Genomic DNA, 19,696 nt, shown 5'->3' on the forward strand with positions numbered 1-19,696 from the left:
ACTTTCTTTCCTCCCTGACTTTCTGCCACCCCCCTCGACTTTTTTTGCTCCCTGACTTTCTGCCACCCCCCTGACTTTCTGCTCCCTCCCCCCGCCCAACTTTCTTTGCTCCCTGACTTTCTGCCACCCCCTGACTTTCTGCTCCCCCCGACTTTTTTTGCTCCCTGACTTTCTGCCACCCCCCCCCTCCCCCCTCTGTCCCACTGACTTTCTGCCCCTCCCCTGACTTTCTGTTTCTCCTGACCTTCTGTCCCCCATGACTTACTGTCCCCCATAAGTTCCTGTTCCAATGACTTTCTGTCCTACTGACTTTCTGCCCCTCCCCTGTCTTTCTGCATCTCCCCCAACTTTCTGCCCCTCTTTCCACTTTCTTCCCCTACACTGACTTTCTGTCCCCCCCTGACTTCCTGTAAACACTGGTAGTCTGGGGGACAGTGAATGAGAGACAATTGTACAAAAAAAGTCAGGGGTTCCAACTGATTCCTACTGCAGAGGAAATATTTTTTTGTTTTTGCCATCAGACCTCTTTCACACTACACACGTTTCATTCTGATTATCAAAATGTGCAGTTTGTCGATCGCAAGGATGCTGGCGCAGTATTGTGGTCTTCCACAAATCTTCTGATTGGCTAACACTCTTCAGCCCCATTCAGCAGTGCCGCGCAATCACACCAGAAATCAAAGTGCAAGCAGGAAAAACGACAGCGCTATTTCTGTGAATATTCATAGTGTGAAGACCCCTCACTGGCATATCACTGTTAGCAGTGGCGTACCTAAGGAAGTTGGGGCCCAGTGCAAGTTTTACATGGGTCCTTAACCACTGTATTGATATGGAGTCCTAAAACTCACCGAGGACAGCTGCAGTGTCAGAGAGGTGTAATCAGAGCAAGGAAACAGTTATTACCAATATGAAATGCACATATAGAGGAGTTAATTACCAGCATAATACCAATAAAAAGCTAGTAAAATGGATGAAGAAGAGCTCCTCACAGGCCCCTCTGGTCCAGGGTCCCCAATGCGGTTAGCCTAGGCTGTTTAGCTATGCAGAATTCTTCTCCTAGAGAATTCTGGGAGACCAGGTATATTTTCTATTGGCTTTGGAACTCTCAGTAAACAAACATCCCTCAGAGATCACCTGCTTAAAGAGAACCCGAGGCGGGGTTCTGACAATGCAATCCACGTACAGAGGCTGGGTCTACCTATACTGCCCAGCCTCTGTTGCCATTTCAATCCCCCCTAAGTTCCCCCTGCGCTCTGCAATCCCCCATAAATCACAGCCGTGCGGTGCTGTGCGGGCTGTGTTTACATCTGCACTGTCACTCTGCATGCTCCCCCCGCCTCCTGCATAGTTCCGGACTCGCCCGTGTCCCTTCCCTCCAATCAGCGGGGAGGAAAGGGACGCGGGCGGGGACCGGAGCTATGCAGGAGGCGGGGGTAGGGGAGCGGCAGACTGACAATACAGAAGTAAACACAGCCCGCTGTGACACGCTGTGTGTCGGCAGCGCGGCTGTGATTTATGAGGGATAGCAGAGCGCATGGGGGGGATTGATATAGCAACAGAGTCTGGGCAGTATAGGCAGACCCAGCCTCTGTATGTGGATTGCATTGTCAGAACCCCACCTCGGGTTCTCTTTAAAGCTATTACCACTTGGGATAAATTTTAGAATGTAAATCAAAGTGAGAAAAGATTTTTACAATGGGCAAAAACCGACTAAATTTATGAAGCAATTTTGTAAAAAAACAAAAAAAAAATCTTTTCACTACAGTTCCTCTTTAACTTTCTATAATTGCTTACACAGCGGTGTATAGATTGGCAACATAGAATATGTCACTTCCCCTTCATCTCAACTCATTGTCTTCCTTCCTGCAGACTCCCTCTGGCCTAAGATCCGGGTGCCCCTCAAGGTGGTGAAGACCCTGGAAAACAAACTTAGCAACCGCTTCTTCCCTTATGACGAGATAGAGACGGAAGCCGTGCTGGCCATCGATGATGACATCATCATGCTGACCTCAGATGAGCTGCAGTTTGGTTATGAGGTGAGTTACTGTGACATCTTTGTGAGGGAGGAAGCCATTGTTATGTGGGCAGGTCTAGCAGCTGGCACAGTGACAGCACTATGGAGGGGAGCTCCATATTGTGACAGGTGGGGACTACTGGGGTGGAGCCTAGTTGTCTGCTCCTTGTGGTGGTCGTGTGACGACCATAGCAGCTGCATGCTTTATTCATAGACTAGCTGATTGCCCGGGTATGTATTTGGCTGGTGTTGGCTCCGCCCACTTTTTTCTAACCCTAACACACGATTTCTCAATGACCTAGTTTGTGAGCTTTGCAGTCTTTGGCATCAATAATTTGCATTGAAATTAAACAAATCTGATTGGCTGTTTGTGGCTCCACCCTTTTTTCTGAATTTGAACCCCAGTCACTCAATAACCAACTGTACCAGGTTTGAGGCTTGTGCCATTAACAGTGCAAGAATGGCAGCAATGAAATATTCCCCTTGAAAATCAATCAGGTGAATTTTGATTGGCTTTTGTGGGCTCCACCCACTTTTCTGAATATTAATCCCAGCCACCCAGCAACCAACTGTGCAAAGTTTGAGAACCCTGCCATTAACAGTGTAAGAATGGCTGCAGTTTACACTTTCCCAGTGAAATTTGTGTTTGTCTTCACCCACTTTTTGGTTATGGGGATAAAAAGTATCCTATATGTAATTCCAGGTAGTGTACGATGTGTGTGCCAAATTTCATTCAAATTCGTTCAGCCATTGTTGCGTGATCGAGTAACAAACATCCAAACATCCAAACTTTCCCATTTATTATATTAGTAAGATCATTTATAAATCCTATACATAAAAGCCCTGTGTCGCTGCATACAGCGTTTGTCCTTGTATCCCTGTTATTTTCTACTGCGCATGTGCACAGTAATGGACACGGACAGCTGGGCGGGACCAGGGAGCAAAGCGGGCGGTTGCGTGCGGCGGTCAAGGGCGCGCGCATGCGCACTGACTGGCGGCGGCGGCAGAAAAACAGACCTAGAGCCCGTTTTTAAACGGGCTTAGGTCCACTAGTCGTATATAATAAAATCCCTGTGTGTGTGTGTGTGTGTGTGTGTGTGTGTGTGTGTGTGTGTGTGTCTGCTTCCAGACTTGACAGTTTGCTGTCTGAGAACCTCATTGCATTGTGGGAAATAACCGCTTTTTCCAACTGCCAAGCAATCAACATTTCCCTGTGTGCATATAGTTCGGACGGTGGTGGAGGACCGGTGAGCAGGACGTATCGGTATGCGCGTTGCCGGGGTTTAGCGGCCGTGGCCTAGCGCCCTGGTTTTTTTATGGGCGGGCCTTTTTATTAGTACTTTTATAAAGCCATTAGGGTCAGTGCCTCTGACTTCAGCATGGAGAGCGTAACGATGAGTGGCAATATTTGCCAGGGTGAGTTTTTGTAGATCGTGTCTGCCCAATGATACTCTGCTGCATCTTGTGCCTCTGCACAATCTGGTCATTTCGGTAATTTGGGGTAAAAAATAGCTTATTTCCGTTGCATCCCACCTACCCCCAGCCACCACTCCTCCATTCACCACACTCGGATCATGTCTGCGTGTTCAGGACGTGCAATTTAGTTTTATTGGGGAATTAACCTTCAACCGCTATCCTGTCATTTTTCACTTGTAAAACACATTGAGGATTTGGGGGGGAATAAGAGGAAAATATGTAGATAAGTGTGATGAAGCCTGTGGGAAGGACATCGCTGTGCCCTGAACCCCCATCCCTTCCCCCGTGTGATCTCCCAGCAATACCCTGGCCAGCGCACCAACATAATAACCACAACTACGCGTCGAGCCAGCCTACGAGCATAGGTAAAAGGGTTTAGGTTAGTGTTAGGCACTAGAAGTGGTTGGTTGGTGTTGGCCAGTGTTTCTCAAACTTGTCCTCGTGACTCCCCAGCGGTGCATGTTTTACTGACAACCTCACTTATGCACAGGTGGAGGAATTAGAGTCTCAGTTACATGGACTCCACCAAGCTGAGACACTAATTACCCCACCTTTGCATAAGTGAGGTTGCCTGCAAACAATGCACTGCTGGGGAGTCACGAGGACAGGTTTGAGAAACACTGGTGTAGGCATTAGTAGGAAGGGTTAGTGTTATGCAATAGTAGAGGGTGCTATTGGTAGGCACTAGGAGGGTGGGAGTAGGAGACAGGTACGTCAGTGAAATGTATGTTGGGTTGACGATGTAGGACAGACAGAAAAACGAAGGGAATGTAGGTTACTGTAACGATGTAGGCTTTGGAGCAGCAGCATGGAGAGGTTCTCTGGCGATCGGGGGTTTGTTCCTCGTAGCTGTTATCAGTCCCCAGAGAGTTGGGCAATGGTGGCACAAGTGCCAGCTTCCTGACCCCTGGTTCTGTGGGAAACCCAGGCGATACGTCTTTCCACATGGCTTCATGCTGGCTGGAGATGCTTTTTATTGGCCCCCCTCCCCCCGCGGAATGAGAGGGAGCGTTACGTAGTATGTCTTGTGTTCCCAATCCAAGTGTTATTTGAGGATCCTGAGCAGACAAGTCAATACATCTAAAATGTTACAGATAACGTGGTCCTCGGTATATGCTGTGTCCGCTGCTCTGCGTTGGGCCCCATTCACAGCAGAGCGTTTTTATGAGAGCTTCGCTGATCGCTGGCGATGTACGGCAGTGTATTTCAATGAAGCTATTCACACTGCAGCGTTGTGATTTGTATAAAATGTCAGACGCGCTGCACATAGCATCTTTGGAGCGATCACACGAAATTGCAAGGCCAAAATGGCGAACTACGGCACCGCAAACTTGCAATCACAAGAGTGAACGGGCCCTTACTGATGGGGTCCTTCAGCATTGCATCTATGCAGGTTTTGCATTTTGTTTCTCTCCTGTATGCATTGTTTCCACTCAAGCCCGAAGCCTTAGCATCTTATTGTCTGTGGGCCCATTTCCACTGTGGTGTTGTGTCCGTTTCTGAATTTGTCGCGGCACCCCGTGCTGTTGCAAAGCAGCAGCCGAATCGCTTCAATCGCTATAGCTGCGCCACGCGGTAAAAATCACTCCGGCATGCGGTTCATACGGCAAAACTATACTCTAAATAAGAAGCATTTCCCCATCCAGCTCGGACGCGAGTAAACACTGCGTATTCCACACTAGTGGGCACAGGCCTGTTCATTGGTGATCTGCTAGGACAGAATAGTGCAATGAGGACTGTATTGTTATTTTAAAGGATACCCCAACTGAAATGTGACATGATGAGGTAGACATGTGTATGTACAGTGCCTAGCACACAAATAACTAGGCTGTGTTCCTTTTTTTATTTTTCTGCCTGAAAGAGTTAAATATAAGGTATGCAAGTGGCTGACTCAGTCCTGACTCAGGCAGGAAGTGACTACAGTGTGACCCTCACTGATAAGAAATTCCAACTATAAAACACTTTCCTAGCAGAAAATGGTTTCTGAGAGCAAGAAAGAGGTAAAAAAGGGGAATTTCTTATCAGTGAGAGTCACACTGTAGTCACTTCCTGTCTGAGTCAGGACTGAGTCAGCCACTTACATACCTGATATTTAACTCTTTCAGGCAGAGAAATAAAAAAGGAACACAGCATAGTTATTTGTGTGCTAGGCACTGTCCATACCCATGTCTATCTCATTATGTCACATTTCAGTTGGGGTATCCTTTAACGTGGAGCTGAACTCTTGCACAGGTCAGAAGGAAAGCAGAAAGAAATGCACCCTGTATGTATTTAGAGAGTTTCGCCTGTCTAATTCCCCCTCATCTGTGACTAATCACAACTGTAATTTGATCTCTCAGCTTTATCAGTTCAGAAATCTCCTCTGCCACGGAAGAGCAGCTAATTTGTAAACACAGGATGTTAATAATATGTCTGCTTCCTTGAAAGCAGGAAGTAGACACACTGCAGATTTATTGCAGGATTTGTATCAGCTGTAACAGACATTTTTTTTCTGTAAAGGTTGTTATGCTGTTACGTATCTTTTAGAGCAGAGAAGTTGTTCTGAGTTCAGGTCCGCTTTTAAGGACAGCTGAAGTGAGAGGGATGTGGAGGCTGCCATATTTATTTCTTTTTAAACCATACCAGTGGCCTGGTGATCTCTCTTGCTGCAGTAGTGTCTGAATCGCATACCTAAAACAAGCCTGCAGCTAATCACACTTCTGTCAGAGCCTGATCTGCATGCTTATTCGGGGTCTATGTATAAACGTATCAGAAGCAGAGGATAAGCAGGACTGCCAGGCAATCTGTATTGTTCAAAAATATGGCAGCCTCCATATCCCTCTCACTTCAGTTGTCCTTTAATTATTTTCTTTGGCTTTTAATTTGAGTGACCGCTGCTCTCACAAGCCCCCCCCCCCCCCCCCCCCGCCTATGAGTCTTACCTGACCCCTCCGCTCCCCTCCCAGCCTTTAAATCAGGCCCATTAATGCAGCCAGTAGCGTGTTTAACATTCAGGGGTGCTGCTAATGACCGTGCGTCGCGCTCCCGCTTTCCTGTAGTTTTGATCCTGTTGTCAGCGGTTGGGTTATGAATGAAGTGACAGAGAGGGGAGGCTGATTGTATCCAGCTGCAGGCAGCGCGGATGACGCGTCTGTTTACGGCACCATGGCCAATCTTTCACACCCCCCACCCTGTGCTGGTTTTATCCCACCTGTCCCCTGAGTGTTCTGCTCAGCTCTGACTGTCTCCTGCAGCGGGGGGTCCGGGGTCTGTGTACTGACAGCGCCCTGCATTGCCTCATACAGGCTGCCCCGCAGGACCGGTCACTAGGAAGGACGCTCTGTTTGTTTCCGGCTGTGTAACGACCAATCCGAGCGCAGTAACTTATCACACGACTCCCCCATCGCCTCTCGGTCACCGCTCTGGGGGGGGGGGGGAAGAAGTGTCTGAAGCTGGATGTTTAGTGTAAGTCTCTCTTAATAGATAAGGTTGCAGATACAATATAGAATCTGATCAAATATCAGTTGGAGTGCTGGGATAGATTTTCGTTATGACGCCCATATATTAATCGGTGTAATTTCGTTATGTTACACTAGGACAATAAATTGCTTGCATTTAATGGGATTGAAACTGCCCAAAACCGGTGCAGGAAAATTTGGGAGCGCTATAGGCTGTAATGTGCATTACGGCTGCAGCAGCACTGAGTTATTTAGGCGCCGTGAAAAGATCATGGAGGCCAAATCACTTTAAAAATGGCATAATTTGGCCACAAGCTGGCAGATGTTACGTCTTATCTACTGAGCCTACGGCAGCCTGTAGAGCAGGGGTCTCCAAACATTTTGGATCGAGGGCCGGTTCAACATACTTCAGGCTGCTGGTGGGCCGGAATGTACATAAAATGATGTAGAAGTATTTGCAGGCCAGACAGTGGAGCAGACCCAGGTGACAACCTGCAGTCCCAATTGGACAGAAGCGTCACCTGATTTGGAATTTGATTGGAAACCAGCGAATGACCGCTTTCTGGCTTCCATGTGGATGGGTGGGGCCAGCACTGCTATTTTATATGCGTACCACCAATATTTAAAGATGTAGCTGACCGCATCTATAAGTAATAGATTTTGTGTGTGTGGGGCCGGTAAAAAAAGCCTCGGGGCCGCATTCGGCCCACGGGCCTTAGTTTGAGGACCGCTGCTGTAGAGGAATAGTAATTAATGCCACCGGGACTTTTGCAGGAGCATGGTCAGAATCGGAATCTTTATTTCGCCAAGTGCGACCGAAGTCGCACCCGGAATTGGTTGTGGCTCACATGGCATTGGCAATAGAGCAAAGACAGAATTGACATTAGGACGTTAACAATGAGAACAAGCAGAAGACAGGCAGGCAATACACGAAACACAAAAGAAATAGTCTATGCTGTATGACATGCCGTTTGCTCATGAGTAGCCACACCAGGGAGTGGATTTGTCTAGCCCCGGGGGTAACATCCCCGGGGCTGGTGAGCTTTTTTTCAGCTTCATTCTGAGCCCAAATTTCCCAGCTTTGTTTTTGTATGTGTAATCCCTGCGCCCGAGGTGAGAGCTGCGTGCAGGCTCACATGTTATGCCGGTGCAAATCGTCTCCTACTTTGGTGCCTGCTTTCTTTTTAAATTGTCACGAGTGCCTGTGCCACACGATGCCCACCGCATGTAATGATGTCACTACATGTGCCAGTGTTACGTGGTATCGACACCAGGGGCGTAACTAGAAGTCCCCAGGCCCCCCTGCAAGAATTTGAGCAGGCCCCCCCCCCACCCTGGGGCCCGCTCATGGCCGTTTTGGGGGCGCAGGAGGGGTCGCAGCATGAGGGGAGAGCTTTGCACATCAGCGGGGAGGGGGGACAGTTCCCCCCCCCCTCACCTCGGGCTCTCCCCTCTGCGCTCCCCTCCTGCATATATCTAAGTGTCAGCAGCAGCGGTGGCAGCAGCTATAATTACCTTCATTTACCACCAGAGGTCTCTGATCTGCAAGGGCTTCACATTACTTCCTGTTTTAACAGGAAGTAATGTGAAGCCCTTGCAGATTGGCATCCTCCGTGGTGAATAAAGGTGCAAAGCTCTCCACTCATGCTGCAGCCCCTATTGTTACGCCAGTGATCAACACTCACTGGGGCAATTCAAAAAGACACAGGAGAAGGCCAGGAGTCCCAACAGCTTGATTGGTGAGTCTGCTACATGTGCCCGGAGGGGGTGGGGTCACATTACTTTGGGCTGGGCGGAGGGGGCATGCTGAAATTCATTGGTAATCTGTGGGCAGGCAATAGATCCCTCTCTGATCAGATTCAATCATACAGGGATTTATCTGATGGTTGATCTGGTGGCCATTGAGTGATTTATGACCACCTTTTAATGTATTCGTTAAATATTGCTGGGGCATGGCCGGTTTTCATGAGGTCAGCATATTTTGGACCAACTTTCCTCACACAACATAATCATGAGCGTTTACTTCGGGTGACAAGAATATGATAGTGTGATGTGCGCAGGAATTCTCTGCAGTCGGCTGTGTTGGATCTTTAACTGGTTACATTTGTATTCGCCTGCAGTGTGAAAGGGAGGGGTGGTCACTCCACTTCCTGTCAGCTGACATTCACTCATGCCTCTCTCTCCTGTGTTTGCAGGTGTGGCGGGAGTTTCCTGACCGGCTGGTGGGTTACCCGGGCCGCCTCCACCTGTGGGACCACGAGATGAACAAGTGGAAGTACGAGTCGGAGTGGACCAATGAGGTGTCCATGGTGCTGACCGGAGCTGCGTTCTATCACAAGGTAGGTACCGTTCCATAATATCCATACATGTGATGTGTGCGACACAAATTCGAGCTTCTGCCGTGAGCTGTTCTCCATTGCCCATCATATGAATAGCATAGGAACCGTCATGAATGCTGGTGTTTCCTGGGGGAGCAGTTTGGAGGGTGGACCATGGCAGAAAAGAGGAAACTGCCTGAAAGCTTTCATTGAAAGCACACCTGAAGTGAGAGGTGCATGGAGGCTGCCAAGTTTATTTCCTGTTAAGCAATACCAGTTGCCTGGCAGTCCTGCTGATCTTTCTGGTCAGCATCTGAATCACAGATCTGAAACAAGCATGCAGCTAATCCAGCCACACTTCAGTCAGAGCACCTGATGCTTGTTCAGGGTCTATGGCTAAAAGTATTAGAAGCGGAGGAACAGCAGGGCAGCCAGGCAATGTGCATTGTTTAAAAGGAAATAAATATGGCAGCCTCCATATGCCTCTCACTTAAAGAGGAACTCCAGTGAAAGTAATGTAATAAAAAAAGTGCTTCATTTTTACAATAATTATGTATAAATGATTTAGTCAGTGTTTGCCCATTGTAAAATCTTTCCTCTCCCTGATTTACATTCTGGCACTTACCACATGGTGACATTTTTACTGCTGGCATGTGATGTAGCTGCTGCATGCTGTTTTGGCAGTTGGGAACAGCTGTAAACAGCTATTTCCCACAATACAGCAAGGTTCACAGACAGGAAACTGCCAAGAGTAAGTACTCAGAATTTATGGGAGGGGTTTCACCACAATATCAGCCATACAGCGCCCCCTGATGGTCTGTTTGTGAAAAGGAATAGATTTCTCATGTAAAATGGGGTATCAGCTACTGATTGGGATAAAGTTCAATTCTTGGTTGGAGTTTCTCTTTAAGGTGTGTTTAAATTATCTGGGTCAGAGTACCTGATGTTATGGGGTGTTACTGGTATGCAGTGGTTACCACCAACCAAAAGCAGTCCAAAGAAAGGCAAAACGGCAACAAGTTCATAAATGTTTAAAAGTAACCCGAGGTGAGAGACCTATGGAAGCTACCATACCAGTTGCCTGGCAGTGCTGCTGATCTTTCTGGTCAGTAGGGTCCAAATCACACACCTCAAACAAGCATGCAGCTAATCTTGTCATTTGTGTCATTGACATCTAATCTGCATGCTTGTTCAGGGTCCATGGCTTAAGGTGGCCATACACTGGTCGATTTGCCATCAGATTCGACCAACAGACAGATCCCTATCTGATCGAATCTGATCAGAGAGGGATCGTATGGCTACCTTTACTGCAAACAGATTGTGAACCGATTTCAGCCTGAAACCGATCACAATCTGTTGTGGTGGTGGTGCTGCTGCCGCCGCTCCCCCCCCCCCGCCGCCGCATACATTACCTGCTTCGCCGGCGTGCCTCCCGGGTCTCTCTCCGCTCTTCTTCTCCGCTCTGGTCTGGTCTCCGGCTCCAGCATGCTTCACTTCTTCCTGCCCGGCAGAAAGTTTAAACAGTAGAGCGCCCTCTACTGTTTAAAATTCCTGCCGGGCAGGAATAAGTGAAGGCATGCCGGAGACCAGAGCGGAGAAGAGCGTAGACGAGCGGGGGCAGTCGCGCCGGCGGAGCAGGTAATGTATGCGGGCTCTATTGCGTCAGTCGTCGGGCACTCGAACGCCGCTAGCGATGCGCTCTTTACCCGCGGGCGATCGACGGTAATTTTCCGCACGGCGCGATCGACGGGATCGGACGAAATGAATCGAAATTCGGCGTGTAGCGCGAACGATTGGCAGCAGATTCGATCCCAATGATCAAATCTGCTGTCGAAATGGCGGTAAATCAGGCCAGTGTATGGCCAGCTTTAGACTTGTTTCTCACCATTTTATTGGTATGTACCCCTTTTAAAACCCTGTAATCACCAAGTACCTCCTAGCATAGTAAACTTTATTACAAGCAGCAAAATTGATCCGAGGGACGGAAGATCTCACTTGCCAAGAAAGGTTAGATAAACTGGGTTTATTTAGTCTGGAGAAAAGACGCCTTAGAGGGGATCTAATTAACATGTATAAATACATCAGAGGGCAATATAAAAGCTTGGCAGATGAGCTTTTTGTCCCTAGGCCTTCTCAAAGGACTAGAGGACATGATCTGCGCATGTAGGAAAAACGTTTTAGACATTTATTTAGGAAAGCGTTCTTTACACCATCAGAGTGATTAAGATGTGGAATGCATTGCCACAGGAAGTAGTTATGGCAAATTCTATATCTGTATTTAACTACCTGCCGACCGGCTGTCGCCAATGGGCTTGGCCGCGGCGGCAGCCTCAGGACTGCCTAACGCCGATTAACGTCAAGTCCTGGGGCTCTGTTTTGCAGGAGATCACGCGCAGGGTGCGCGCGCATCTCCTGCTTGGGGGCGGAGCTCCACCCCGCCTTCAGTCTCCGAGCGCCGATTGCCGCTCGGGAGACTGTTAGATGGTGAAACCGCCGTCTTCACACATAGTACAGCGCTGCGATCAGCAGCAGCGCTGTACTGGGGACAGCCGTGTGACACAGATGTCCCCCTGGGGAACAAGAAAGCGATCGGCTCTCATAGGCTGAAGCCTATGACATGCGATCGCGTGATTACCTGACTGCAGGGAGGGAGGGGAATAAGAAAAAAAAAGTACATTTTGTTTAAAAAACACTCAAATATTTATTTAAAAAAAAAAAAAAAAAAACACCTGGGGAGGTGATCAGACCCCACCATCAGAGAGCTCTGGTGGTGGGGGGAAAAGGGGGGATCACTTGTGTGCTGTGTTGTGCGGCCCTGCAGCTTGGCCTTAAAGCTGCAGTGGCCATTTTAGTTAAAATTGGCCTGGTCTTTAGGGGGGTTTACCACTGTGGTCCTCAAGTGGTTAAAGGGGGCTTGTATGCTTTCCTTGCATTAAAAGACATCCATAATGGTAAGTCCCAGTGGTGTTGATACAGTGGTGGTGTTGATCCAGGGATTTTATCTGATTGCCATCTGGAGTCGGGAAGGAATTTTTTCCCTTTTGGGGCTAATTGGACCATGCCTTGTAAGGGTTTTTCACCTTCCTCTGGATCAACAGGGATATGTAAGGGAGCAGGCTGGTGGTGTACTTTGTTCTTTGGTTGAACTCGATGGACAATTGTCTTTTTTTCAACCCAAATAACTATGTAACTATGTAAGTGGCGTGCGTTGCAGGTCTGTCAGTCTGTGAGTGGAAGGACCTGCCAGAAATGAGCACCGGTGACTCCGTTCTAATTCTAAAGGCACCTCGCAATTTAACAACCGGCCATTTTTGTGAGAGACGAGCGATCGTTCCCGCGAGGTGGGTACGCTTTAGAACGCGTGGTGACAGAGACCGTCACAGCGAATCAAATCTTTAAGGACCGGGCTGTGCTTGGTTGATCTGTGCTGCGTGGGCTCTCCAGCCCGCAGCACAGATCGTGGTTTAGGCAGGGCGGTCAGACTTCCCCTCCACTAGGGGGATGACCTGCTGGGGGGGTCTGATCGCCGCCACACCGTGTGGCCAAGCGGGGGGGGGCTCCTCAGGATTTCTTACAATCAGCCTGTGAGCCGCGATCGGAGGCTCGCAGGCTATTCACGGAGACACCCTCCGTGAACTGACATGGAACGGCTGCTCGAACGAGCGGCCATTTCCAAGAAAAACCACAAACGACCAGCCTCCGCCTATCGGCGTTAGCTGGTCGTTAAGTGGTTAAGATTGCAAACTGCTGCGATTGTTTGAACACTTGCTTGTGCCCATCATGTGCCCGCGAGCAGGAAGATGGATTGGGTAACCTCAATCATCGGGAGGCGTCGCAGGGAGCATCCACCAACCCATTGTCGGGTGAGTATAGAGCTTAAGTGAGAAACGCGGACTTCTTTGAGTGCAAACTGTTATACCGTAGAGGAAGCATGCAGCAGGGAGCGATACTAGGCAGGACAGTGCTGGCATGGTCACCACTAGCTGTTGTGTATTTTTCTATATAAATAATTTTAGATGGGCTTTGAAAAGAGAAGAGAATGCTTATTTGGCAGTAATGACTGTTGCTCAGATATTTTGCTCAGTCATTGCGTTTACCGTTTTATTTCACAATTGTACAGATCGAGTAACACCTGTCACTGGGAATCGCTGTTGTCCATCACCTGGCATAGCGCATTCTTTGGCGAGTGCGCGGCCCCCTCGCGTATTCCAGCGCATACCTCGGCCAGCGCTCAGCGTCTCCCAAGGGTGCCTTTAAAATTCTCCAGTGTTCCTGTGCCTGAAATTAACGTGATGCTAATTGGTGTTGGTGATTTCCGAGATTTCATTACCGCACTTTGCCAGCATTGTTTGCATTATTTTCCTCTTGACTTATTTTAAATGCAGATATGGATAAATATGTATGTAGAGCAATGTACACCCAGCCTGGTCTAAATGCTTCCTCATTTATATCCCAGAATGTGAATAGGGTAATATCGCAGAGTCATTGGCCTCAATTCACTAAGCAGTTTAGACTAGTCTACTGATGGTTTTTAGTCTACTGATGATTTGGTCTAAACCATTTGGTAATTACAACAACAACAACAACAAATAACATTTGTAAAGCGCTTTTCTCCCGTGGGACTCAAAGCGCATAAGCATGGCTCCGACCATCGTGGTACAGAGGAAGACATTTTATAAATCTGGAAATGCCAGGCTAAACAGGTGGCTTTTCAGTCTGGATTTGAATAGCTCCAGGGATGGTGCTGTCTTTACTGGGTGTGGTAGGGAGTTCCAAAGAGTAGGGGCAGCATGACAGAAGGCTCTGTCTCCAGATTTTTTGAGGTGCACTCTGGGAGTGACCAAGTTTATAGAACTTGCTGATCTGAGGTTGTGAGAGGTGTGGTGCAGCTTCAGCAAGTCCTTCATGTATCCAGGGCCCAGATTGTGCAGGGATTTGAATGTCAGCAGTCCAATCTTGAAGAGTATTCTCCATTCTACTGGTAGCCAGTGCAGTGAGCGAAGGATCGGTGTAATGTGACAGTAGCGAGGCTGGTTTGTTAGCAATCTGGCAGCAGCATTCTGCACTAATTGCAGGCGACGCAGGTCTTTTTTGGGGAGGCCAGCATAAAGGGCATTGCAGTAGTCCAGCCGTGATGTGATGAAGGCGTGGACTAGGGTTGGAAGATCCTCTGGGGGAATCAGATGTTTAATCTTTGCAATGTTCTTCAGATGAAAGAAGGAAGATTTAACTACAGATGAAATTTGGTTTCTGAAACTCAATTCCCCAACGATTAGTACGCCAAGGCTGCGCACAAGGTTGGAGCTGTTTATGTCTGAATTCCCAATCCTGATTGGTGTTGCTTTAGGATAGAGCTGTTTTGATGGCGAGCACTGGCTTTGGACAAACAGGACCTCAGTTTTGTCAGCATTCAGTTTCAACCAGTTATCATTCATCCATGCCTGAAGCTCAGCTAAGCAAGAGTTTATTTTTGGGGTAGGGTCTGTTCCACCAGGTTTGAAGGACAGGTATAGCTGTGTGTCATCGGCGTAGCAGTGGTACGTCAGGCCATGTCGTTGGATAAGTGTACCGATTGGCAACATGTAGATTGCAAACAGTAGAGGGGATAGGATTGATCCTTGTGGCACTCCGAATTGTAGAGGTGCAGGTTTGGACATTATAGGTCCTAGGGATACTCTCTGTGTTCTGTCAGTCAGGAATGATCTGAACCACTGGAGGACTGATCCACTGATGCCACAGTACTCCTGCAGTCTGTTAAGCAGGATTTTATGGTCAACTGTATCAAAAGCCGCTGAGAGATCCAACAGGATTAGGATGGAGCATTCCCCTCTGTCCCTTGCCATGAGCAGATCGTTGCAGACTTGGATGAGGGCTGTTTCACAGCTGTGGTGTTTCTTAAAGCCAGATTGTAGAGGGTCCAGGATGTTGTTTACTGACAGCCTGGTTTCAAGTTGCAGATTGACAGCCTTTTCAATAACTTTACCTAATTAGGTGGGTAAAGCAGGGGAAATGATCATCAAAAGATGCAATTCACAAACTAGTAGCTATGACTGACATCCTTCTCCTCTGATGAGCTCTCCTCTGCATACAATTAAACTCCTGCATAATTAATTCAAAAGGTTCCATCCTCGCATCTAAAATACCTCACAGAATTACTTTACAGAAATCAGCTGGTCTAATCTCTGTCAGAAAAAGTGGGCGTGGTCACTCCTTGTTTGCCTCTGTGAATTGTGTCATTACTAAATGTTATGCTGAATACACACGTTGAGATTTCCCGTTCGATTCCCGGGATCAAACGGATCGAATCGATTATTTTCAACATGCTCGATTCGGATTCTGATAGTTTCTGCCGTCGATTTGCATGTTAAATATGCCAAATCGACGGCAGAAACGATTGAAATCCAAATCGAACATGTTGGAAATAATCGATTCGATCCCGGGAATCGAACGGGAAATCTCAACGTGTGTATTCAGCATTAAACCAGGTCAAAAAACAGGTCTAAAACATTACACCAAACCATCAATAGACTAAAAACCATCTGTAGACTAGTCTAAACTACTTAGTGAATTGAGGCCATAGTGTCAATACCTGTAAATCTTATAGTATTACACCATGTTAGGTATCTCTTTAGGCAGGACGTTTTGAATCGGGTTGATCCCGTTAAAACTCGCCTGAAGTATTGCACCTTTCCTTACAAGCTTAAAGAGGAACTCCAGTGAAAATAATGTAGTAAAAAAAGTGCTTCATTTTTTACCATAATTATGTAGAAATGATTTAGTCAGTGTTTGCTCATTGTAAAATCTTTCCTCTCCCCGATTTACATTCTGACATGTATTACATGGTGACATTGTTACTGTGGGCAGGTTATGTAGCTGCTCCTAGCTGTTTTGGCTGTTAGAGACAGCTGTAAACAGCTAATTCCTGTCTGTGAACATTGTTACATTGTGGCAGTTTGCCCAGAGTACCGCGGTACTCAGAGCTTCTTGTGGGAGGGGTTTCAGCACAAAATCAGTCATACAGCGCCCCCTGATGGTCTGTTTGTGAAAATCATTCTATTTCTCATGTAAAAGGGGGTATCAGCTACTGATTAGGATAAAGTTCAATTCTAGGTTGGAGTTTCTCTTTAAGGCCTCTGCTACCTGACCAGTCTCTAGTTGGTAGATTAAAAAACATTGCAAAGTGAGAAGTTAAAAAAATAGAAGAGAAATCAAGAAATGATGTTCGCCATGTAATTTGTTCATGTTGTGTGATCCACAATGGGCCTGCAGGTCCTCTTCTTACATACATACATACATACATACATATATAACATACACATGGTCATGACATCACACTGTGGGAGGGGTTTCAGCACAATATCAGCCACACAGCCTCCCTGATGATCTATTTGAGAAAAGGTAAAGATTTTTAATGGGAAAGGGAGTATCAGCTACTGATTGGGATGAAGTTCAATCCTTGGTTACAGGTACTCTTTAAAGGGATACTGTAGGGGGGTCGGGGGAAAATAAGCTGAACTTACCCGGTTCTTCTAACGGTCCCCCGCAGACATCCTGTGCCCGTGCAGCCACTCACCGATGCTCCGGCCCCGCCTCCGGTTCACTTCTGGAATTTCTGACTTTAAAGTCAGAAAACCACTGCGCCTGCATTGCCGTGTCCTCGCTCCCGCTGATGTCACCAGGAGCGTACTTCGCAGGGACAGACCATACTGGGCCTGCGCTGTGCGCTCTTATTGACATCAGTGGGATCGAGGACACGGCAACGCAGGCGCAGTGGTTTTCAGACTTTAAAGTCTAAAATTCCAGAAGTGAACCGGAGGCGGGGCCGGAGCATTGGGGAGTGGCTGCACCAACACAGGATGTCTGCGGGGGACCGTTAGAAGCCCCGGGTAAGTTCAACTCATTTTCCTCCGACCCCCCCTACAGTATCCCTTTAAAGGGGAACTGAAGAGAGAGGTATATGGAGGCTGTCATGTTTATTTCCTTTTAGACAATACCAGTTGCCTGGCAGCCCTGCTGATCCTCTGCCTCTAATACTATTAGCCATAGCCCCTGAACAAGCATGCAGCAGATCAGGCGTTTCAGACTTATAAGTCTGATCTGACAAGACTAGCTGCATGCTTGTTTCTGGTTTTAATCAGATACTACTGCAGAGAAATAGACCAGCAGGGCTGCCAGGCAACTGGTATTGATTAAAAGGAAATAAACATGACAGCCTCCATATACCTCTCTCTTCAGTTCCCCTTTAAGTTGTTCCAGCTACTTCAGGTGAACTGCAAGTCCCGCCCCCTCAGTATAGTGCAAAGGGGATTGCTAACCAACTGGCAGATTAATGCAGATTGCTCTTCTGTCCCTCCCCTCGCCCATATGCAGTACTTCAACTACATGTACACTTACAAGATGCCTGGAGACATAAAGAACTGGGTGGACGCGCACATGAACTGCGAGGACATCGCCATGAACTTCTTGGTTGCCAATGTGACGGGCAAAGCTCCAATCAAAGTAAGTGTGTAACCTTTTCTTTCCCCCTTTATATTTTTTTTTTTATTTCTTTTGGGGGTTGAGGAAAAATTAAAGCAGCTGGACAGCCATTCCATCCCAGGAAAAAAAATACTTATATAAATAGATAAATACTTGTTCTACTATCATAACATATTTATTATACTGTCCACATTTTGATTTTAGCGAATTGTATACAGTAAATAGAAAGGTTTCCAGGCATTTTCCATCTTTACTGCCTCTTGCTGAACACAGTCCAATCTTATTCTTATCTTCTTATTATTATTTTTTTCTCCTGTCTGAAATGGTGTATAGATTGCCAACCCCCTGCCCACTGAGCTCTATAGACACTGCTCTGACATATTTAGTTTGCTTTTGGGAGCACAGCATAGATTGTATTTCAGCAGCTTCTGCAGAGGGGTGAGGTGTATTTCCTATCTCAGCCTCCTGTCACACTGAACTGCGCTCAGCCAATCAGTGAGGAGCAGGAATGTGGGAAGGGGAGATAACAAGCTTCCCTCTCCTCTGCAATGTACCAAATAGAGCCAGGCTGACTGAGAAAAGATTTATTACAGCAGAAACCTTTATGGTTATATTGGAATGTTTTCAATACAGGATCAGAATGTAGACTGCATAATAAACTGAGCAGTGGGTAAATGGAATTTGATTTTGTGGCTGACAATCCCACTTTAAAGTGTAAAGTGTCATATGTACAAATTACGAGAAGCCCTGACCAATAGACCACAAGGAACAATGGTCACCGCCACCCCACAGACATTGCTAGGGCTGACAGCTACTGAACCATCAGGGAGGATAGGAAAGATCATGGTCATTATACTGCCACAGAGCTGAAGTACTGCTCGCTGATTTCTTATGAGAGGAAGCGTTTCACTTGGGCAGATATCTGGCGATTCCACTGAGTTCCGGTGTAATGTCTGATTGCGCTGCCCGGAAGCTCCTCCCACACTGAGTAGCACGCATGCTCAGTGTGAAGATAATGATGCTGCTGGAGGTAAAATACTAAATATCTCCGCTCCCAGACCTCTTACACTCCTCAAATTTTCTGTGTAGGGAGGGGACCCCCCGAACGACCTCTATGCCAAATTGCAGCCCCCGAGACCCGCTGGTTCAGGAGATAGATTAGAGAAACCTATCTCGGGAACCAGCGGGGCTCGGGGGCTGCAATTTGGTATAGAGGTCGTTCGGGGGGTCCCCTCCCTACCCTGAAAATTTGGGGAGTGTAAGAGGTGGGGGAGCGGAGATATTTAGTATTTTACCACCAGCAGCATCATTCAATAGGAAATGTGGCCGCACGGTCTCCTACTGCACATGCGGGGCAGCGCAAATCAGCAGGCAGCGTAATCAGACACAACACCGGCATTACTCCAGTTTCACTAGCTTAAAAAAACAAATATAAAAGAGAAATCGGTGTCCAAACACTAATCGATTTTCCTAGCAAATTCAATTACTGTGAAGGAATCTCGTAGATTGATGTCCCAGCATGGCCACCTGATCATCATTTCGATTGATTTCCAGCTGAAACCTATCAAAATGATCGATTGCTCCTGATGGAAAATGGCGCTGCAGTAGATGTACAGCTTACAGACCTGCCCTGTTGTCTTTCCCCCCTCATCTTATAGTGCTCCCTGTCAATCCAGAGCTGAGCGATCTCACCTGTCCGGGTGGCAGTGTTCTGTCTCTAGCCCCGGGCTGGCCACCTGCTCTCTGTGGGGCACATTTATCAACAGTGTCTGAGACAAAATATTGGTAGGTTTTTAGAAATCCGTGCAGAACTGTCTCAGACAGCCTAAGAAATCATTAGATAGTGCAGATTCCTTCTTAAACTGTTGTAAAATAGGAGGAGCTAGGAAGGTCTCTGACAGTGCAGTGTATAAGCGGAATTGCTTTTACTGAGGTAACCAATACATCTCCTGTATTGATACTGGCAGTCACTG

General features: G+C 47.4%; 1 protein-coding gene across 1 annotated transcript in view; it reads left to right on the top strand.

Moving 5' to 3' along the window:
* EXT2 (exostosin glycosyltransferase 2) overlaps window positions 1-19,696 on the top strand; it is a 120,497-nt gene that overhangs the window by 83,080 nt on the left and 17,721 nt on the right. Inside the window, exons 10-12 of the mRNA XM_068260821.1 lie at window positions 1,870-2,036; window positions 9,123-9,266; window positions 17,616-17,744. Of these exons, the coding sequence (XP_068116922.1) occupies window positions 1,870-2,036; window positions 9,123-9,266; window positions 17,616-17,744 (440 nt within the window). The remainder of the gene's footprint in view (window positions 1-1,869; window positions 2,037-9,122; window positions 9,267-17,615; window positions 17,745-19,696) is intronic.

This window comes from Hyperolius riggenbachi, chromosome 11 (assembly GCF_040937935.1).
Source record: "Hyperolius riggenbachi isolate aHypRig1 chromosome 11, aHypRig1.pri, whole genome shotgun sequence".
Taxonomy (NCBI): domain Eukaryota; kingdom Metazoa; phylum Chordata; class Amphibia; order Anura; family Hyperoliidae; genus Hyperolius; species Hyperolius riggenbachi.